Source organism: Clarias gariepinus, chromosome 27 (assembly GCF_024256425.1).
Source record: "Clarias gariepinus isolate MV-2021 ecotype Netherlands chromosome 27, CGAR_prim_01v2, whole genome shotgun sequence".
Lineage (NCBI taxonomy): Eukaryota > Metazoa > Chordata > Actinopteri > Siluriformes > Clariidae > Clarias > Clarias gariepinus.
Genome location: NC_071126.1, coordinates 1183702 through 1205983, shown reverse-complemented (window position 1 = coordinate 1205983; position 22282 = coordinate 1183702). Strand labels below are relative to the sequence as shown.

At 38.5% G+C, this 22282-nt stretch overlaps 1 protein-coding gene across 1 annotated transcript; it reads right to left on the bottom strand.

The window, feature by feature from the left end:
* Nucleotides 1-6379: 6379 nt before the first annotated feature.
* kif26bb (kinesin family member 26Bb) lies at nt 6380-21667 on the bottom strand. Its single transcript, XM_053489251.1, has 15 exons — nt 21632-21667; nt 21212-21457; nt 20107-20460; nt 17465-17607; nt 17112-17277; nt 15669-15866; nt 13861-13954; nt 13005-13261; nt 12585-12768; nt 12294-12438; nt 12015-12171; nt 9039-11919; nt 8790-8959; nt 8118-8268; nt 6380-7710 (listed from the first exon to the last, which is right to left on the bottom strand). Exons 1-15 carry the CDS (start codon nt 21665-21667, stop codon nt 7511-7513), a joined length of 5382 nt encoding a protein of 1793 aa, XP_053345226.1. The 3' UTR covers nt 6380-7510.
* Between the last annotated feature and the right edge of the window lie 615 nt (nt 21668-22282).

The window sequence follows — 22282 nt, the reverse complement described above, 5'->3', positions numbered from 1 at the left end:
AAAGGACTACCTGACAGACCGCAAACAAAGGGTCAGGGTGGGCCCACACATCTCCTCAGCCATCAGTGTCAGCACTGGCTCCCCCCAGGGCTGTGTGCTGAGCCCCCTGCTCTTCACGCTGTACACATATGACTGTGCCCCTGCCTACAACAGCAACACTATCGTCAAATTTGCAGACAACACAACTCTGGGGGAGATGAGTCTGCCTACAGGCACGAAGTGGAGCGGCTGACAGCGTGGTGCACTGACAACAACCTGCTCCTCAACACAGCAAAGAGCAAGGAGATTGTTGTGGATTTCAGGAAAAGGAAAACGGACATCTAAAACAATTACAGTGTTGTTGAATTAGCATTTGGTTTATAAAGCATCTAATCAGACAACTGCTTTATTTTGATTGGCTCTTAAAATTTAATTATTTAGCAAAAAAGCTGCAGTCTGCAGTGTTTATGTATTATTCATAATAAAATGCACAATAATTATCCATTCATCCGTGGGTCCATCAGAGATTTCAGTTAGCACGACATGCCAACTAGAATGAGTAGTTAGATGTCTGTAGGCTTTATATGGAATTATCATCATAACAACCAGATGAACTGATTAGATTTTGGAATATATACAAACTGGTGAAAATGTCTTATCCTGGGAACAGTTTAAAGTTTATTTTAAGGGTATTTATGGTGACTGATTTAGTTACAAGGAGAACTTAACTTGAAAGATGTTAGTGTGTCAAATTTTACCGTTATTTCTCTGTGACAGGATTCAAAAACAATTCTAGCACAGTTAAAAATTTAATTGACAAAAGAAAATAAATTACTAATGATACTCAGAGAGAGAATATGTAAAACTCAAGCACTGTAAGGAGAGTTATGTTTCACAAACTACATATTTTATACAGGCAGGAATTATAATTAATTTAATTTCTGGTATACCTTATTGGCCACGTATTTAAGTACAACTGTTTAACTGCTAATAGCCCACATATCTAATTACCCAATAACATAACAGCAATGCAGTGCTTTCAGGCATGCATACATCGTCATGTCAAGCTGATAAAGTTCAAATTGAACATCAGTATGGGGCTGGACCAGACAGGCTGGTAGAGGCTTTTTAAGGTTTACAGAGAATAGTCTGAAAAAGAAAATATGCAGTAAGGGTGTGCAGTTCTCATGGTGAAAATGCCTTGTTGATCCCAGTGTTCAGACAAGAATGTCCAGACTGGTTTGAGCTTAGAGGAAGGCAACAGTAACTCAAATAACATCTCGTTACAACCAAGGTATGCTGAAGAGCATGTCTGAACGCTTGAAGCAGATGGGTTACAGCAGCACCACACTGGTTCTGCTCCTGTCAGCTAAGAACAGAGAAACTGAGGCTTACATGGGCTCACCAAATTTGGACAATAGAAGATTAGAATAACATTGCCTCATCTGATAATTCTCGATTACTGCTGTGACATTTGAATGGTAAGGTCAGAATTTGGCATAAACAATATAAAAGCATGAATTAATCCTGTCTTGTATCAGCAGTTCAAGCTGGTGGTGGTGGTGTAATGGCCTCGGGGACTTGGGACATGTTGGACACTGACCAAGCATGGTTTAAATGCCACAACCTACCTGAGTACTGTTACTGACCAGGTCTATCACTCCATAATCACAGGTGAAATCCCAAAGCTAAAATCTTTACTGTCCTCAATGGCCTCCAGAGTCACCAGATCTCAATCCAATAGAGCACCTCAGGGATCTTCTGTAGTAGGAGCTTTACATGATGGATGTGAAGCCAATGTTAATATGGACCAAAATCTCTAAGGAATGTTCCCAGTGTTCCCAGCAGCTAGTTAAATTTATGCCATGAAGAATAGACGCAGTTCTAATTTAAATTTAAATACTGTACATGGGTTACTAGTTACAACTTCAGGAAAGCCATATCTTCTTTTAAGCACTCAGTACTGATCTGTCCACCATGTTGGATGACAGGTTGGTGAGTGGGTGTGAGTGAGTAAGAGGCACAATTTGTTTTGAATCTCAAAACACATCACATTGTGGCCTTTAAACAACACAAATATCCAATTTATTGAAGTAAAATGTTCCCACTTTAACTTCTCACAATCCAAGTTATGCTCGTCTTATTTTGAGTCAGGTTTCATTAACTTGTCATAGACATAAAAAATTATACCTATTGGCATGATTAAACTAAATAAGTAAAACCTATGTGGTTTGCGAGTTTCCCACAAGAGGAGCAAAAAATAAAATAAAATTTATTTTAATAAATTTTGACATGAAAAACGAACAAGCCTTGGTTTACAAGTACCGAGTATCATGGATGTGCACACATGTGGTTCTTGTTTTGACGCCAAGCATCACAACTGAGCCAATGATTTTTCTCTCTCTTGTGCTGCAGAATTGTGGGTAATCGTCTCTCCATAATCAACATCTGTGCACGCATGTACTGTTTACTATAACACTCTGACCGTGTGTGACAAATTATAATTTCTGTTTGTATGCGTGTGTGTACAGCGTGCGTGTACTGTTCATTATAACACACGTGTGTGCTTGCGTGTAAACCAAAATCAAGTCTAGAGAGGTTAAAGATCCATTTTTTTTTACTTTACAGCAGCGATTTCTTTAGTATGCGCTCACGCGAGAGTTATTAGCGATGTTCCTAGCAAATTTTTCCGATATCTTTCCCGTTAGTGTGTGTGTGTGTGTGTTTGTGTGTAAAACTCAAATTAGAGAGGAGCAAGGTTGACAGTGTAAGATGAGAAGAGGGAGAGGAAAGGGGCTGATTCCTCCTATCCTCTTACTTAGCTTTACACACATACAAAAACACACACAAACACACCCAGCGCCTGCAAGCATGAAAGGAAACACTTATCTGTCAGAAATTATTTTGCTTTTTTTAAAGGGAAAGTGCAGGTTAATTTGTTTTCTTTTTACTTTATATTTTGTATTCATTATTTTTATGTATTTATTTTTTGGGGGCTCTGGAATGTATAATTTAAGTTTCCATTATTTCTTATGGAAAAATTCGCTTTGATTTAGGAGTGTTTTGAAATACAAGCCCACTTCCGGAAAGAATTATGTTCATTATTCAAGGTTCCATTTTCTTTAACACAGATAAAACACTGAGTGTTTTAACACCCTACAATTAATTTTAAGGATACTGTTCAGTATTCTTTAATTTTCATATTCTCTTTAGTGTACAGTATATAGAGCACAAACCCTTTTTTTCCTGAACTGTTCCAGATTTCTATTGAACTTTTTATAACCCTATCTGTCTTGCATGCATCTAAATATCCATTATTTCCATTGTGCAGGTCAACAGATATCTTTCTCTTTTGTGTTTTTAGGGGTTTTGTTGATCGACGAGAATGTGATTTTACATGTCTATGATTTTGCAAGTCTTACATTTATGCTTCAAGAAAAAAAAGCCAAGAAGAATAAATACAATTGTTTTAGAATAATTTAACAACTGATGTTTATTAAATTACATACAAAAACCAAAAAGTCAAAAAGTGCACAATTCACATTAAAAAGCCAGCAAATGCATATTTTTCATAGCACAATTACTTGTTTATATAGATTATTATAAAAAAAAAAAAGAATGTAAAAATGAAAGGAAGAAAAATAATATGTTAGTAGATAGTATATGCAGATGTCCTTATCTACTCTGCATACATATCTTAGGGGAGATAAATCTGTTATCAGCTCAAACATAGGAAGTGGAGCAGAAAGAGACAAAACCACTGCCCTGGACTAAAGGAACTCAAAGGTCTTACAGAGTTTATGTATCAAGCTGATTTTCCTCTTTTATCTTAGATAAGACATGTTTTTTCTGAATGTTTTGAATATGTTTTTTCATTGAAAAATTCAGGCTGGTTAGGTCAGTGACATTTTTGCACTACAGTTTTCAATAACCTCGTAACATATTTTTCACAGTACGTGACATAGAGAATAGAGGTTTATTATTAAAATATAAAAACATTTTCACAGCAATTATGTTGAAGTAAGTGAATTGGAGTCACAAATTTATTATAAAGTGCTAAAGAAAATGAATGAAGATATTTCATTAAGCTTTATGGTTATACTGGTAGTAAGCAAAATGGTTTCATTACAGTAAGAAGTATATTACATACAGTATAAGATTAAGTTGTTAGTGTGTATTAGTGAAAACATCAGAAGAGTACAGTGTTCATGTTACGTACAGTATATATACTGATTAAATGTTTTATGTAAATGAGATCAGTGCAAATATATATGTACAGACTAATATGACAATTGGAAAACATTTGTATTACTAATCAAAAACCTTACTACAAAGTCGACTTTTTTTTTTTATCTCAATTGTCCAAGGAATGAATTTGGAATGTCTTTTTTATGTAACTGGGAAAGGAAATTAGGAGCAAAGGCATTTGCAAACTGGTTTTACTGGCCAGCTTAATTTAGGACCTCCATCTGCCAAGGTCATTTGTTTCTCTGCTCTCCAATATGTCGCCTTGACCTGTATCCAAGCAATAGCTCTCGCCAAAACGGCCGTTTGTTTTCAGGTCTGACATGACCAGCAGCAAAGTGTATTAGCTGCATACATTAGTGGTACAAAGGTACAATACAAATGTTCCCAGAGGGAGCAAATGACCCCAAATGCACAGTATGAATTGTCTGTGACCATGTTTTAACCACTTTATTTTAATCTTTGACTGAGGATTTAGAACTACAGTAACATTTAAACATTTATTACCCTAGTAAATATCACAAGTGACTTAAAACCCAAGGAATAGCTTATTCTTTACACTGCTGTACCATTTAAGTGAGAATGATTGTACTGAAAATATTCCATGCCAGGGTGATGTGATGTGATGTGCTTCAATATGAAAAAGAGGTTTCATATCTTTGCATGCGTGAAGAAGCTGTAAAATGTTTAGTGTTTTCATGCACATCAATGTTAAACACACTGACAAGCAGTTAATCTTAAAAATTTCTTCTTGAATGATCTACATCTCAAATCAAAAACTTTGTCCTTAAATTCAAAATGATTAATTTATCTAGAGAATTTAGAAGAATGGTACTCAGAATTCCTCTAGAGTAGAAAAAGGTATGCGGTTAGAGATGCAGCGCCAGGTTGTTTAGCAGACATAGATGGACAGGAAAATTTAACCATTTTTATTGCTGAACTACGCCAGGGCATGTCCAGGAAAACCAAAAATACATTTACCCAGTTAATTGAAATGTGTTTAGTTGGAATGTGCTTTCCAGGCACATTTTAAAATATTGGCACTTTAAAACTGTCTAAAAATAATCAAAAGAAACAAGCATGGAGAGTTAAACTCACCTTGAGAGGCATTATCTGTATAATGGTTTTGCTATACACCAATAAGCCATAACATTAAAATGCAAAACAGTACTGTATTTTGTGGGTTCCCCTTGTGCCACTGGGGCAGCTCTGGTACCCTAACAAAACCTCTGGGGTGTGCTGTGGTGTCTGACAGATGTTGGCACCAAATCCTTTGCGTGCTGTGGGTTGTGCTATAGAGCATTCATGGATCTTTGTCTGGGTCGATGGCGTTGGGCTGCATTGGCTTTTCTGGGATTGGACCGCACTGGCTGGCTTTTGGTCCCCACAGGCATACAGTAGATGAACCTTGGGTGCCCATGATCCTGCCACCAGTTTACTGGTATATAATTAATTATGTGTTATGTGTTTTATGTGGTGTTTATGTCATGGCTGATCTATGTATTCATTTACATTCAGCTTTACCCCCAAATAACCCCACTATGTCTGGTAGAACCTGGATACCTCCTTGTGCATATGCGCAAAATATGACATATGACATAATTTATGACATATGACATAAATTCATATACAGTATTTGAAATTAATACAACTTTCACATAGCCATCTTTCTCTTCTCCATCTTCTTTGTATCCATTACATTTAAGACTACATGTAGAACATTATAAGGCTTAGCCACTCATGACTGTAATCCTAACTACATGTGACCTGTCCTTCAAGCTTTTTTCATTCCCTGGAATTGCCAAGGATGCAGTGTCTCCTCATTGTTGAGAGGTGGTTGCTACAGCTGCTTTTATTACAGAGTGAAAAGTGGAGTGGTGCAATGGGTGTAAAAACATCTTTTGGTTTGCTCTATTGGTTGTTCTTCTTTACCCTGAATGCCCCTTTTCATGCAATCTTTTTTTATCCAGATTTCCATAAAGTTTTAACACTTTAACCATCTGGAACCGAGAAAGCTAAATACAGCCCTTGAGTTCATATAGCTTCGGACATGTTGGTCAGCTCAGACAATGTTGACAGCCATATCAACCATAAGGATGGCACATATTTAAATATCTCCCTACATCATGGTGGGTCCATCTCACTGAAATCAACTAATTTGCCAGTACAAGGAAGCAGTACATACACTGTCCAGGAGCATAATGTCTGAACCCAGAATAGTATCCCAGATCGAGAAAGGTTTGGTAAGATATAGGTGGACCACTTAAAATACCAAATAAAGTAAAATAACCACATCAGATTGGGGTTTTCAATAGAAAAACTGAATAGCCTCCTGGTATAGGATGCAACCTTCTCATATGTGTCATTTTCCCTTACTGTTGATTCTTTTTATTTTGTAAAGAACTTAGCAAGACCTTGGATCCCACTATTTCTCTTGCTAGCGGTCAGAAGAGCCTGACATCTTCCTTCCTGAGCAGATCTGCTGTTCCAATTTGGCATGGATCTGTCCCAAGTATTAAATCACTGTCTGTGACTAAGCAGTCCAGGAATAGCTATTAAACACAAGACATGCTTTCATGGCCTTTTGTAGTAGCCCATCCCAAGCAATCCCAAGCAATGTATGGCCCCTCAGCACCACAGAAGGAACCTCTTTGGGTTCTCTAAAAAAAGGGAGAGGCCATGAACATTAATGATTGCATGATAAATTAAAATGTTGCTTTTCTCAGTTTATCCTGGCAACAATTTGGCTCGAAGTCTTAGTGAGTTACATGCAATAAGTACTCCTTTGATGTGTGGTGGACCTCATCACAGTGGCCTATAGATGGGCTGGAGGCCAACCACTGTGACATCTCTATAAGAAGCAGTTCGTACCACTGACTGTAAATTAAAGAAGGACTGCTCCAGACTTTGATGTTTGCATGCACCTTCAGCAAGTTCTAGTGATTTGAGTGTGATGATCTCTGAGCACCTACCAGGGCACACCAAGAAGTGAGATTATTGCGGCCGGTTAGTAGAAATACAAATCAATCGACATAGAGGTTTAATCTCTGGTTCAGTTATTACCTTGAAGAGAAGGTTTAAGATAAAGATGGCTATCTGAGACAGGTACAGGTATTTATTGCAAATACATGATAAATCATTACACAAAGTTCTCTGAAAGGTCCTTGAAATAGAAGGCAGTATCCTTCTTACCTGGTGGTTTCAGTGCAGAGTTGTTACAGCAACTAGCATTTTGTATGCACATCATTTAAAGTAAAAGGTAACATAAATTAAAACTCTAGATATGCTATATTCCTATAAACCCTATATAATCGACAGGTGGACGGTACTTCTTCTTCTGTCTTCGCTTTGGTGAAGAGTCAAAGCTGGTTACCATCATGACATGTGCCTTGCAGTGGAAGACTTGCCATTCCAGGCGCTGCGTCACCAGCTCAAGGGCCTCTAAGTGCTCCAAAGAATCTACTTCAAATGTCTGCCAGAGGTCAACTGTGAAGACAGAAAGGGAAATTATTGACTGAAAATTGTAAATCCCTTGCTTTTTATAGTATTAAGTAATGGTACTGTAAGCATTTGGATTTTGTTGTTTGTTTGATATGTATTGTATAAGCATAGCATACTGAGTTTACTATTTACAGTAATTTGATGTGATTAAGGTCAATAAGTCAATGAATATTCTCTGTGCTACTGTATTGTGGAAGAAAATTTAAAAAACATGGTTTTTGGTTATAAAACATGTCATAAGACTCAGATGTCTTGGCTTATGGTATCATTAGATAACAAACAGTAAAAGTCACATACTGGATTAAGGAATCAGTGTGTTGTTGGGCAAAAACTCTTACTGAGCAATTACCAAAGTAAAACATTGTTATTTAAAAGTCACTTTTGTCACTCACATTCATGGGTCCATTTCTCTGGATCCACCATCAGATGCTGTTTGGCTAGTTCCAGCTCTCGCTTGAGGGTGTTGTACTTGGCCCTCATCTCTGCAATTCTTTCCTGCCGATGCTCCAGGAATTTCAGCTTGGCACTGAAGCAGACAACACTCTGACAACATGGCCGAAATGAAGTCCCATTAACCACAGACAAGATCATAATGTATGCCAAATATGAACTGAAATTCGGATGTAGCCATACAACTAATTCATTATTACCTTAATGGGTAGATATGGGGAGATTATAATTATAGAGAGATGTGAGCAAATCCTATATATATATAAATTTAATCCAGTCCATGTGCATAAGCAGTTTCTGAGGAATGGTTTTTGTTTGTTAATCCAGAGAGTGACCTATCAATCAATCAAGCTTAAAGAAACATCTAACTTAAGGCATAAACCAGTGAGAACCAGTGCAGATGATGACAGATGATCAAGCCGGTGATTGGTATACTGGTGATGCTGACTGCTGCACGGTTGCTAACTACAGATGTAAGGAAAATAGGGGTTGCTGCTGAGGTTGTTATATAAACAACCAATTTTTAAATTGTTCATTTCATTCGTTTAATATGTAGAATTAGGGGCGGCTCAAGACTTTTGCGAAGCAGCATATACAGTATTTTGAGATATTACCTTGTTCCCTGCCTTTCCTCTCCTCTGCAAACTATCCACGTTGTCTATCTCATAAACTTTAATTTCATATGCATCTGAGGTCCCACGATCTACCCAGCGTATTTTTGACCCACTCACAGATCTCCTTAAAGATGACAGTGTGTCCTGTGATGGATGTCTTTGATAGGATCCTGTGAAAAAAAAATTGTCAGTCTTAACAAATAACTAAGAATCAGTTGTGATAAAGGATTTGCCTGGTAGATGACTTACCTATGTTGTTTCTTTTCTTGGAAATCTTGACACCCTTCAGAGTACTGTAGAAGCAGCTCTGATCGCTGATTGAGTCATGTATTGAAGTACTACTATATGTGGTTTCACCATCCCTCTTCAGGCTTTCATATCCACTGCTGACCGTACTGTTGCGGTTGTACATCAACGCAGTCTTACACATGGCAGGAGGGAGCTCCCCACTCAGAACACTTGTGTTATCACTGGCATGCCCACTGCAGTGCTTTGGTTTACGTGGCTCTGTAATCCTACTGTATGGGGAAGGCAAAGTGTGGCTCAACTGTTTAATTTTTCTTTTTGACTCCTCAAGATCATCAATGTCTGAGCTACCTTGGCTAGAGCTAGAGAGAGAGTCCTCACTCGCTCTAAGAACCTCAACCCGTCCATTCAGTAGTTTGCTTGGATATTTGGAGGAGACAGAAGATTTCACCTGCTTTCGGGATAAAGACTGGGATGACCATGAGATTTGTTTTCTAGAAAATCCCTCAGGAGACAGACTTGAGCTTCTATTTAATGAGCGTCTGTTAGATTTGGGTGATGCACTTAAATTGGGGGAAATTCCTGACAACTTGTGAACCACTGGGCTAGACAAAACCTTGCTTCCACTTGACAAATTGAACTGACTGTGTTCGGAAGGATGATTAATGTCACGTTCATCAACATCATAAAGTGGAAAAAATCTTGGAACTCTCCGAAGGCTATGGTTAGTCTGAGACAAACTGAGAAGGTCTGCTTCAAAAACTGTCAGCAAACCAGGATGGGCAGCGCTTTTGGCATGAGCTGATGCATACTGTCCTTCTAAACTGCTTTTAGAACCCAATTCATAGCAATTTTCCTTCTCAAGACGTCGGTTGACCCTTGGTGAAGTATGGTTGCCGTCCATACTCCTTAAAGTACCCTGAGTTTGCACAGAATTGCTTTGCTCAATAGGCTGTACAACAGCAACACACTCTACATGTGATGTGCCTAAGGATCTGCTCCTGCTGGTTAACTGTTCCAGTTTTGCGCTAAATAGCTTAGTGCTCTCATCAATAGGAGATCTGGGGTTCGTAGTTTTGAGCTGTTTCTTTGAGGCTGCCTGGGTCACAGTAGGTTGCACCTGTGTTTTGTTTATCATATTGGAACCATTGTTATCTGATCTTGGCACTGAAGGCATTGACTTGCTATATTTTGCCCATTCCACCAGACTTGGTTTGGAAACATAATTTTTTTTTTCTAGTGTTGCTTTTGGACTAGATGGAGTCTCGTCTTTCCAGGTTGTACTGGGATAAACATAGTCCTTACAGGAGGGCTGTTTGCCAGTTTCAAGCCAAGCTCTTGTAAGACTGCTTGTGTCATAACCGCTGATTTGATTTTCTTCTGGTTTCTTCTGAAAACCTTCTAATGTTGACGGATTTGTTGGTGTAACCTTGTCTTCAAGCTCTCTACAAAGCTGCCCACTACTTTGGTTACAGTTTCTCTTAGCATCATCTTGTTCAGTTACAATCTCACATGCATACTCCCTGAACCTTGAGGCCTCATATTGCAAATCGGAGCCAAAATCAACTTTATCCACCTCTGTCAAATCTTCCACTTCTGTCATAGTCTTAGACTCGGACTCCTTTGACCTAACATCATGTTGAAGGTGGTTACTGTTAGACTTTGCTTTGACAATACACACATTTTGACCCATAGAAATGGTCTTTCCTGCAGATAAATCTAATGATGTTTTAGTAGTTTCACCTAAAGCCTTAACTTCAGAATCAGTAGCAGCTTGTTCCTTTCCAACACTGCCGATGATCTTCACAGGCTGAGAACCTAGTGGAGAGTTCTTAAGAGAATCAAGGTCAGCAATATTTGCTATTTTGGCAGCCTTGCCATTACTTACTGGGCCACTGACCTCTACTTCTTTGACCACAGAATATATAAGTTCATCTTGTCCATTCAAATCTAGTGGCTGCTGAACCGTTACAGTGATTGTTGCCTTCTCCCCTTGTCTCTCTGTGGGAATAACTTCACATCGAGTAATAGGGAAAGAAACTGAAGAACCTAGAGTAGAAAGTGAAGATGAGCTTTTACCTACAGGAGGTATCCGAACCTTGCTAGGCAATCTAGATTTATCAGATAACGGGCCTTCCACTGGAAAAATTACAGAAGGAGTCATGTCCATAGTTTTACTAAAGCCTTGGGAATCAGTGCCTCGTTCGTACTGCATGGAGCTGTCTTGACCAGAGTATGCACAAGGTATTTTCTTAATGTCCTTTATAAACCCATCTCTTTGAGTAGGTTGTCCTTGTTCCTGCACGTTAACCTGTTTTTTATATGTTAATTTACTCTTTACATCCGCTAGCATCTTTACACCTTTCCTTGACAGAGGTTCAGATTTAACAACAGCACTTGCAGGCTGTGTCGTGCAAGAATGCAGTCCAACCATTTCACTTTCATTCATACATCCCAGTCGATTCTGTAGTTCAGCAAAGGTGTTGCACTTGAAACACTCCAAATCAGGAACACTCGAAGTTTGTTGCACAGGAAGTTTTTTCAGTTCATTTAAATTTTGACTTGACTGTAAGCCGTCATTGTGTTTTATGTAGAAAGAGTTTTTTAAGTCTGCCTTGTTTGTTTGCAAAGATGGAATTATTGGCACAAACTCGTGATTCCCTCTGACATCTTTGTCATGGAGGACACCCTTTGGATCCACACAAAACACAGTGTCACATGACTTATCACTCTCAGAGTGGTCTTCTAGATCATCACAGAGGTGTGGCAAAGACAAATTGTGTTCCAATGAACCTGCATAGCGAAAGGCTCTTAGTTTAGATGAGTTGTTCTCTTTTTTTTCTTTGCCCAAGCTTCTTGTACGAGGAGAGTTGCAGCCTTGCTTCTAATCATGGGAAAAAGAAAATAGAAAAGGTCAATTAATATCCATTGTAATAAATGCTTGCGATTTAAAAGTTTATAAAAGTCTAAAAGACACACTTTCATCCTCTGTAATCTTCGAATGTGTGAGACAATCTGAATGGTGCAGAGAGATTCAGACAGGTCTTCTTGAGAGGCAGAGACATGGGCTACAATTGTTGTGTGGCAGTTGACATTTCCAATAGACTCTTGCATGAGCATGGACAGTCTACTTCCCCTATTATATATATATATATATATAAAATATAAAACGTTACAATGTGTTAGTATGTTCATATAATGATTTTCCATACCAGCATCATTATTTCAGGTTGTAAATAAAATATTTTATGGACATACCTGTTAGGGACATGTTTGTGTCCATTCAGCTTGGCCATAATAATATTGCCAAGGTCAAGAAGACAGACTTCTGTGCTGTTCTTTGTCCTCTGTCTGGTACAGCTTCCTAAATCAATTAGGCTCAGCTTACTTTGTTCTACATGCACTGGAAGAATTTAACTTGAATGACTCAACAAGAATATACCAGCCAAAGCACCAGTAACATATAATTTCTTTTATAAATGATATATGGCTTAGAGATCAGAATCAGACATTTGAAAACCTAGGCAAATCAATAGCCTCAGTACTTACTCCCAGATGTGGGACTGCTCTCTATGTGTTTTTGGCAGACATAAAGAGTGTAGAACATATGGCAGTGATGAGTACACGTCCCTCTGCACCCTGCCATGCCCATGTTGCGAGATGCTAGGGCTGCATCCAATAGGCTGGCTGCTCTTTCTGCTGTCGGAGCACTTACCACCCTGTTGTTGTAAAGCTAAAAGGAAAATTTTGCCATGAAATTTTAATTAACATAATGATAATGTCTGTATTATAATATTCATAAGAATTACATTTATTAGACATGATTTTTGCTTGCTTATGAATATTCACACTTAATAAATAATGCATTTATGTAGTCATTTGTTGTTGGTCCACCATATGTTATCTTTAAATAATCTTTGTTGTGCCATCTTTTCTATCTGAGTCTAAAATCTGCATCTGAAGCCTTACCTGTATTCCAAAGACAGGATCTTCTTGGAGGTAAACATTTGGCTTATGGGCGTGATCACCAGTCTCAGAACCAGTCAGTAAATCCCTGATGACCTCCGTCTCCCCGCACACCTCAACAGCTGACACAGACACAGAGATGTTTGCCCATGTCTTGTCTGTCTTCTTCTTAATGAGTTTAAAAAGCCAAGAAATGGCACAAGGGATGATTCCTAGGTTTGGTGTTCCATCATCACGCCCGATCATTGTATACGATGTCCCTGGAAATCACACAGAATCATCAGGAAGGATATAAGGAGGAAAAGGATATATATGTATGTTTATTTCACATATGATATAATATAGGTCCTTGCTATGTTATGTCTAATAAAAATGCAAGCCACCATTAGGTGTGCCTAACTGCAATTTGCTTTAAAAGATTTATTACTTTACTCTCTGTGCCAGGAATTGTGACAGATAGGCTGAGAATTCAATTAGTTAATAGCCAGTGATGTAATTCTCTAAGGTTCCTGCACGGAAGAACTGTTTTCATGATTTTAGGGGGATAACTATTAATAACCCTCTAAGTGGATAGCCCACAATGACCTCCAGTATAGCAACCCCATAAAGAGAGGACAACATTAATGCACATCCATTAAGCGTCACTATCACTGGCGGTTTCAGAGCTGAATCTCTACAGTACGTACTGGCAAAGTAAGTGGTGCACTGCAGCCTAAAACACTACACAATTTTTTTGCAATGTATAATTTATTATTTAGCTTTAAGTAAGAAAATGAAACAAGGAAAAGATCAGACATTTAGATTTAAAGGCAGAGAAAAGAGCAGGTCTCTGAGATAAAGCATTCATATTTGCACATACCGACTTTGGTTTGTCCAAAGCTTAGGACGCAGCCATCTGCTCCAGCAATAACAGTCTGGAGAACTTCACACAAACTCTTCTCACAGACCTTAGCCTAGTGAAAGGATAAAACTGATTATTTGTTTATTCATTCATTTTTTTTAAGATTTGTTTTTTATTTTAATCTGAATCAACTGCACTGAAGTACAAAGCACGAAGCTCTTTACTTGTAGGCCCTTATTAAACTCCACATAGTACAGGCATGAATTACAGTCATGTTCAAAAGTTAGTACGCCTTCTTTTTATTTTATGTGTTTGTGTAAAAACATAATTAAAGATTATTTGATCGTACCGGGTCTTTATATCAGGTAAATACAACATACAACTTTTTTCAGTGTTCCATTAAATATTGAAAAAAATGAAGTCAAAAGACAAAAATCATGCGTGCAATACTAAGTACCATCTATGATTCAACAGCTTGTAGATCCACCTTTGGTAGTAATAACTTTTAGCAGCAATAAGTAATAATTTCCTGTATGGCTTTATTTGTCTCTCAAGCATTGTGAAGGAATTCCAAACCATTCTACTTTATAACATTGCTTCAATTTATTGAGGTTTTTGGGCATTTGCTTATGCACAACTCTCTTACGGTCCCACTACAGCATTTCAATTGAGTTGAGGTCTGGACTTCAACCAGCCCATCCCAAAAATTAGATTCTTTTACTTTTCACCCATTCTGATATAGATTTACTTGTGTGCTGCCGCATCATTGTCAGGATAACTGTTGTATGACCATATTTTGACCAAACCTTAGCTGTCCCACTTAGCTGTCTTACATTTGCTTCTAGAATACTCTGGTATACACAGGAGTTCTGGTGGACTCAGTGACAGCAATGTGTCCAGGTCCTGTGACTGCAAAACAAACCCAAAGTCTTGAATATTTTCCCCTTGTGAATAGTCTTTCTCAGTGTAGAATGATGAACTCCAAACTTCTGCTTTTCAGTTAATCAAGGGCTGATGATTAGCAGCTGCAACTTACCATCTTAAATCCTGTGGAATCACTAAGGGGGTACTTAGTATTGCCCACTTTTTTTCTTTTTGGCCTAATTTTTGTTAAATAAATAAGAGTTTTAAAAAAGTATTTAATTTTCTTTCTGAGGTTGTTTTTGCCTAATACTTAGACCCACTACGATCAGATCATTTTATTATACTTAAACATAACACACTGCATTGGCTCTCTGTGAAATTTCACATTGATTTTAAAATACTACTTTTGACATATAAAGCATTAAATGGTCTCGCGCCACAGAACCTGAGCGAACTGCTAGTGTCTTACGATCTGCCACGCCTACTTTGATTAAAGGATGCAGGCTGCTTGTCAGTACCACATACGGTATTATGAAAAATACAGCTGGGGGCAGAGCTTTTTCTTACAAAGCCCCAAAATTATGGAATAGTCTTCCAAATAGTGTTCGGGACCCAGACACAGTCTCAGTGTTTAAGTCCAGGCTAAAAACCTATTTATTTAGCCAAGCATTTTTATAAATAGATTAGCCATAGGTAAAGGAGCAGATCTGGGGGACTCATGGACGTAGAGTATTATGTTGAACTGGTATGTTTAGATGCTGTCTTCTTCACTCTCATTGATCACTCAGGTCTGTTTACAGTGGAGTTACTGGTTGCTTTACATCTCAGAGAGCCCTCATGTCTAGTCCATACATCACCCATCCTGACTACTAGAAAAATCAAATGCTAACTATGTTAAAATAACCACACTAAGAAAAAGAGTTGGCATTAAGATTATGATGTTGGTGAAGCATGGTTAGCACCTGGGATGACTCTGGGCCAAAAGTAGCATCAAATGTGAATGTCTTTGGAGTGAACTTTGCGCCTGCTGCTGATCTCTGTGTATTTTGTGTGGCAGGCTCCATCACTGTGACCTGCTTCTTATGCAGGTCCACTGTAAGGGCATGGGACTGAGACGTGTCTGCCGTCACAATCGGGTTGAGCCTCAGCATGACTTTGACCTGGAAACATGACATCCATGCATGAGAGTCTTATAAAATACTACAGACACCTTTAATGTGTGGATGACAATGAAACTTGGCAATACTGCACAGAATTTTTTTTTTCTGCACAACACTTTTATAGAAATCCCCATGTGTAATTAATCCATCATCATAACTAAATATAAATTGTAGCACTACATCACAGTTACAGTATATTTTTGTATAATGGACTCTGTCAAGTGTGTTTTGCTAATGTGTGCATTATAACAAGTTATAAACACTGCCTATAGTTCTTGTTTACAATTATGCATTATTGATGCATTATACAGTTTAATATAAAGCAGAAATCATTTTAAAAGTAATTATAACAATGTCTAATATTGCATTCTGCATGCATTAAAACATGGGTATGTGCAGATGTGTCAATAGTTTGTTGTAAATATTGCCTTCATAAAAAGTATTGACAGGTTGTTGTTTTTGTCTAAGCATTTGAAGAAATCATTTAAAGAAATTAAGAGTAAAAAAGTGTTTTTACTGATGTAATAAGTAATAATATTTTTTTCTACCTGAATTTTAAAGTGTAAACTGACAACCCATTTTTAAGCAGGAAATCTTGCCAACCATTGTTTTTTTGTTTGTTTGTTTTTTGGAAGAGGTCTGAAGACTAAATATGATGTTCAATTATAGATTTTGGAAGGATAATGTTGCCAATCTCCTAAACAGCTATGTGATGATACGAATCAATTAGCCATTGATTACCCAAGGCCTGAGATGACCTGTCTTGAGGAATTATATGATTGAATCTTTAGCTGACTAAACTTGAGTCTGATACAGAATGCACTTTTACCGTGACTGCCGATATCTTCAGGTCTTTTGAGTGTCTTTTTAAATTGTGTTTATAAGAGATGAATTATTTAAAAGTCCATTTGCTCTGGCAGATTTTCTAGGTGCTGGCAGGCTGAGTGCCTGTTTGCCAGCAGGTACTACTGTGAGAGCTGTTCACTGTGAAACTCAAGAAGATCCTCCACTGGTGTTAACTACGAGACGAGAAAATGACGTATGCTTCAATTAAACTGAATCAATTTTTCTGCTCTTGGGAGTTGGCTGAAGTAGAGAAAAGGACATTAAAGGAGCTGTGTGGGTTTAAGGCCTATGTCGTTTTGAGCAAGAGAAAATGTAGGATCAAATCAAATCATGCGAAATCATGTACAATTTAAATATTAGTGATTTTGTAAAGACACAAAAATAATGACGCAGCGGTACCTTTGCTGTGTCTGGTAACTCTCTGCTCTTGCAGTGAGTCTGTAAAAGGCTTAAAGGTGCAGGAGGGGGATCCTTCTGGAGAACACCATGGAAGTTTGTGGGATTGCAGTCATTTTCAGAGCAGTGCTTTCTTCTTCTTGAAGTCAAGTGCAACTTCTGGACAGCCCTAGGGACATGTGGTTTGGTGTTTTACAACAAAAGCAATACATTAACACCACTTCGTCAGTGAGTTCACATCAGCAGTCAGTACACATTAAATAGAAAGAATGCAAATTATTAACAATAAATTCTACATTGTGACATATTCTTAATAATTGTCCATATATACTCTGTAAAATCCTCTCTTGTGTTACCTGACAAGGAAAGAGAAAGCTGCAGAGGTCCCAGCAGGGAGCATTGCAGCAACTTTGGAAGTGTTGAACGTCAACGGACCAGTGAAGCGGCAGAGAACTGTGGCTTCATCATTTTTTTTCTTTTTCTGTCCATCCTGAGAACCCTACAGAATATAACATTACTTATGTTTCCAATTTTCAATTAAAGAGAATAATGAGAATGTCTGAGTCATAATGAGGCCTGTGTGGATGAATTGTTAATGGCAATGTTCAACTTTATATTTTATTAATATTTTATATTTATTAATAAAGCAAATGCTTTTGTGAGTTTTCACAGCAGCAGGTCATGTTCACCGGGGTATAGCCTTGATCACATAATCATTCTACTTATATACAAGTTAAGCAAATCACAAAGAGCACAAACATTCATTACGATTCATACAGTAAGATAAGGTCATGAACACTAAAATAAATTTAAAATAGCTACCAGAGGCTACAGTCACTGTCGGAAGACTCATGGCCCACTTATACTACCATCCGAATTTACCTCCATCACTCCAAAGGCACGGTGGATGGAGTAAAGTGCTGCGGTTGCTCTCCAACCTCTAGTATCTACTCACATCAACTGTGATTGGCTGGTAGAGGTGTGTGAATAAATAAACGATTGGCAGGTAGAAGTGTGTGAAACCAGTGGGAGCTCACACCCTTTCCTCAGACGTGCTTATTACAGAAAGTGTTGGTTGGATGAACCTAGATGTGTTTCTCACAGTAAGGGAGGAGGCATTGCTCCTTTAAAAAGCAAGCAGCTTCTTAACAGTGAAACTATCTTATTGAATCTAATGAAAAAATATTTTTTTTTGTGTGTTTTACTGATAGATGAACATTAATTATTTAAATGATAAAACATGAGAACGAAAGTTTATCTCCGGTACTCAGACACTAACACAGTTTGACAAATCCATAGGCTGTACCTAGTTCATATTTAAAGAATAAATACAGGTGGGACGTCATTACTCGGTCCCCAGTCATTCAGAGCAAAACTAGGTGACAATGGGTGTCTGTGAGCCCATGTATGAGCTGACATGACTGTCAGAGTTTGTTACGCTCTCCTGTGGTGTAGAATGAGCAGCAGGTTGAAGATACAGTTGGCTAGCTTTAGGTGTCTTGCAGAAAGCATGTAATTGCCCTCACTGTCCGCAGTTGGTGACTAGGAGAGAGTGGGTGGGAATTTGGCAAATCACCCAATTGGGAGAAAATAGAGGGGGAAAAAAATCCAAGTAAATAAATAAATGTTTCCTAATAATTTATTTGACCATTTTTAATCTTTCATTATCCCCATTTCAGATTGAGTCACCTGGCATTGTATTGGCACACACAACAATAAAATTGTCCTTTTCTATATCATACTGTTCACTAGCCACCCCCTTGTCTGATCCCACTGTTTGATGGATCGTCCTTTATTCCTAAGAGACTATAAAAGCACTGGGCTTTATTTCAATTCATTTCATTGTATTTCTTTTCAGCCATTTAGCTATAAGTCAGTGGCCTGTCTCTCTAGATCAAATCACAGATCAGCTTGATCTTGATTAGGGATCACTCACATTCATGCCGAGTAATGGAGAACACTATTCAGAAAATGGTCTCCCTTAATGCCTCATCGCTGTTTTATTCCAGCTATGTAAAACAGGAACTGATTTTCAAACAAGAAAATGATGCCAATGTTATAATGCCAATTACTGCTTAGAGGGATCATGTGACTCATGCTGAAATGGATGTGCTGAGGTTTAAGTACTGGACATCATTTTGATACTCCCTCGGCTCGCCTTTTCTTTCCTCTGGCCTTGGCTACTCTCACATTGCATTCATCTTTTTAAATGGGAGGGGTGAAAAAAGATTTACTTACACATACATGCAACTGAGCTTCTAGCCCACTTTACATGAGTGAATGTAGGGGCGACTGCTGCACAGAAACATCATTACTATAAAAAGCTTTCCATTTCAATTTTATTTATTGGCCTTCACTTTGAAAGTATGAATATTCCACTAAGCATTAAATATTACCATGATATTGATCAAGTCCATGTTTTTCAATGGTCAATGCAAGACAGGAATAAATCACTAAAGCCACACACACATGGCCTGGCTATCCTCAGTGCGCAAATACAGTGAAAGTAAAGTGGCATGCCATAACAAAATGCAAAGGGATTGCATCATACACTGCAGATAATGGTTCTTACTGATGCCTGTCCACAGTTCTTAGCAAGTGCACAGAAATGTAAGGGATAATTATTAGAAAGCATGGTCTGACTGTTTCAATTGTCTTACCAGACTGTGACTGTCTGGTAAAAAAAAAAAAAGATTCAATTGTAGTGTTCTACATTTAAAAATAAATAAATACAGAGTTAACCAAAAAAATTTAAACATCCTTCAGAAAAAGAAAAATAGTATGATGTATATAAAATTATCACATAATTATAATATATTATAACAATGTAATAATATATAGCAATAAATTTAGCATTAAAATATTTTTTGCATTTTTCTTTTCCAGAACTGTGTATAAATTTTCTGGCTCACTCGGTATATATTAGTAATATTGTAACAATTTTGCAATCAATGCAATAATGAAAACAAATTTTATGTATTTAAACAGAGCCACCTACCATGTCGGCCAAAGGTGGAATTTCCTTATTTGTACACCAAAGGGTCTCAAATCGTGCATGTTCTCTGACCCAGGTTTCCGTCCTGGGGTTGCTGAACTTCTGACGCTTATTGGGGCTTGGAGAACGAGGGCTGATAGCTCTAGGCAGAGTGTGAGAACCCAAGGCATCATAGCCGGGTGAGACGCTGGCAGGGGAAGAATTGGGCCAGATGGTCCGGTTTTGGTTTAGGAGCATGTGGATAGCCTCCCGCTTGAGCTGGCTCAGGTGAGTGAAGCAGACGTCACAGCAACCAGCAAGGCCAATCCAAGCAGGCGCTCGCAAGCTCTCATACAGAAGGATGGAGAGTTTTGGATCCTGATTTTAAAAAAATATATATATATAATAATAATGATAATAATAAATGCATGATTGTCGCATAATAACATGCTAATTAACATACAAACCTAATACCAAGATTATTATTATTATTATTTAATGCATATAAAATTATATGCAAATTATGTGTAGAGGGAAAATATTGCGACAAATCAAGATGTCTGCATGTAAGTCATCCATTCCACCATAAATGGACGTCAGAAAGAATTAGTGCAATGCAAAAGGATACAGAGTCTACAAGTCCAGACATTTTAGCGTGACTGGCATACATTAAGGAGTGGTCCACTAACCTATTTAATCCACTGTATACTTCAGACTGAGACAAATGCTGCCCACTGGTGTGTCCGTGACTTTTAAATAACATTACATTTTCATTTTATCCTCTCAGTAGGAACTTTTTTTTTATTCTGCCCATTATTTCCCATCTTCCCTGTGTAATGAGAGGTGGAGAGGGGGAAGGCATGCGAGTCATGGCTCTATTGCAGAGCCTAATCGATTTAAACTCGTTTGTGTGTGTGTGTGTGTGTGTGTGTGAGAGAGAGAGAGAGAGAGAGAGAGACTAGCTTGTGCGTGTAATGGGTATTAAATTACAAAGTGTGTGCCAGTCCCATGTTACATGAAACTGTTGTGTGAGGAGAGTCAGTGTGCGTAAAGCCATGACGCAATGCCGAGTCTCCGGAGGTTCAGCGGTTAAAATGTAGGAGAGTGATTATAGTGCTGATGTCCTTACGCTGGGGGGAAAGTGGCCGTCCTTGAGCAGTCGCAGGGCTTGCTCCTTCAGAACAAGCACACGAGAGACGCATTCTTCACACAAGCGCGCCAGGTCTGGTGTCACCGGTCCCTCGTCTCTGGTGATGAAGCTCTTCGCGTGTCCTGAAGCTCCTGAAGCTCCCGCGCCCTCCGGAGAAAGCCGCTCGGCGCGCGGGACGCTGAAGTGAGACTGAGAGCGCGCCTTATGGCTGGTGATCTGCGCAAGCTGAAGGCACATCACATGTACAAGATCGGACACAGCATCACACCATCATTTCACCCAAGTTAGACAGCCACATGCGTGTGTATGCCAGGATGCAGGTATACTGTGTTAAACAACACCAACAACCGAAAAGACCCATTAAACGCCACATGTGCGCAAAGGTTGCTTTATACTCACGTATCTTTGTTTCCGAGCTATTTCTGAAGATCCCATTGTATACAGTAACTCTCACACACACACACACAAATCTGTTTAAAGTATCATTTCGTAACCTGTAGGTTCTTTCATTAAATTCGAGTGACGAAAGTAGCCTGTGGGTGCAGCCACGGGAGCATCGACACGGAAACTGTGCGTAAAGTGTTCTGCGCTCTGTACCCGCTCCAAAAAGCACTCCAGTGTTCACTCCACTGTTCACTCCACTGTTCACTCCACTGATCGATCTGTCGCCGGAGTGAAGTCCCGGAGCCTCGCCTTATTTTCACTTAACTTAATTAAACTGTGTTAAGCGTATTATTTAATTGATAGGAAATAATACATCTGCTGTACACACACTCCTGCTTAGCCGTGAATAAACAGAAAACAAAACAAAAAACGCAAAGAGGAAGCGCCGTTATTCTGCCTTCATTGTCTTTTCCAAGTCCGTACAGAAGGAGGGTGCCACCCAGTTATTGTCAGGAGACCTGAAGCCCGGGACCTGTTTTGGTTACCGCATGGAGAGATGCTGGAGGGAGATTCATAAAGGAATCGATTCATTTAAACGAGTTCTTTCGAATTGAAAACACAAATTGTTAACAAGTTCTTCTTTTCATTACGTTCTGGTGATTCGTT

Coding starts and splice junctions, on each gene's coding strand:
- kif26bb (XM_053489251.1), bottom strand. CDS start 21,667: ATGGGATCTTCAGAAATAGCTCGGAAACAAAGATAC. Junction 21,458..21,631: donor TAGCTCGGAAACAAAGATAC/GTGAGTATAAAG, acceptor ATGTGCCTTCAG/CTTGCGCAGATCACCAGCCA. Junction 20,461..21,211: donor ACGGCCACTTTCCCCCCAGC/GTAAGGACATCA, acceptor TTTTAAAATCAG/GATCCAAAACTCTCCATCCT.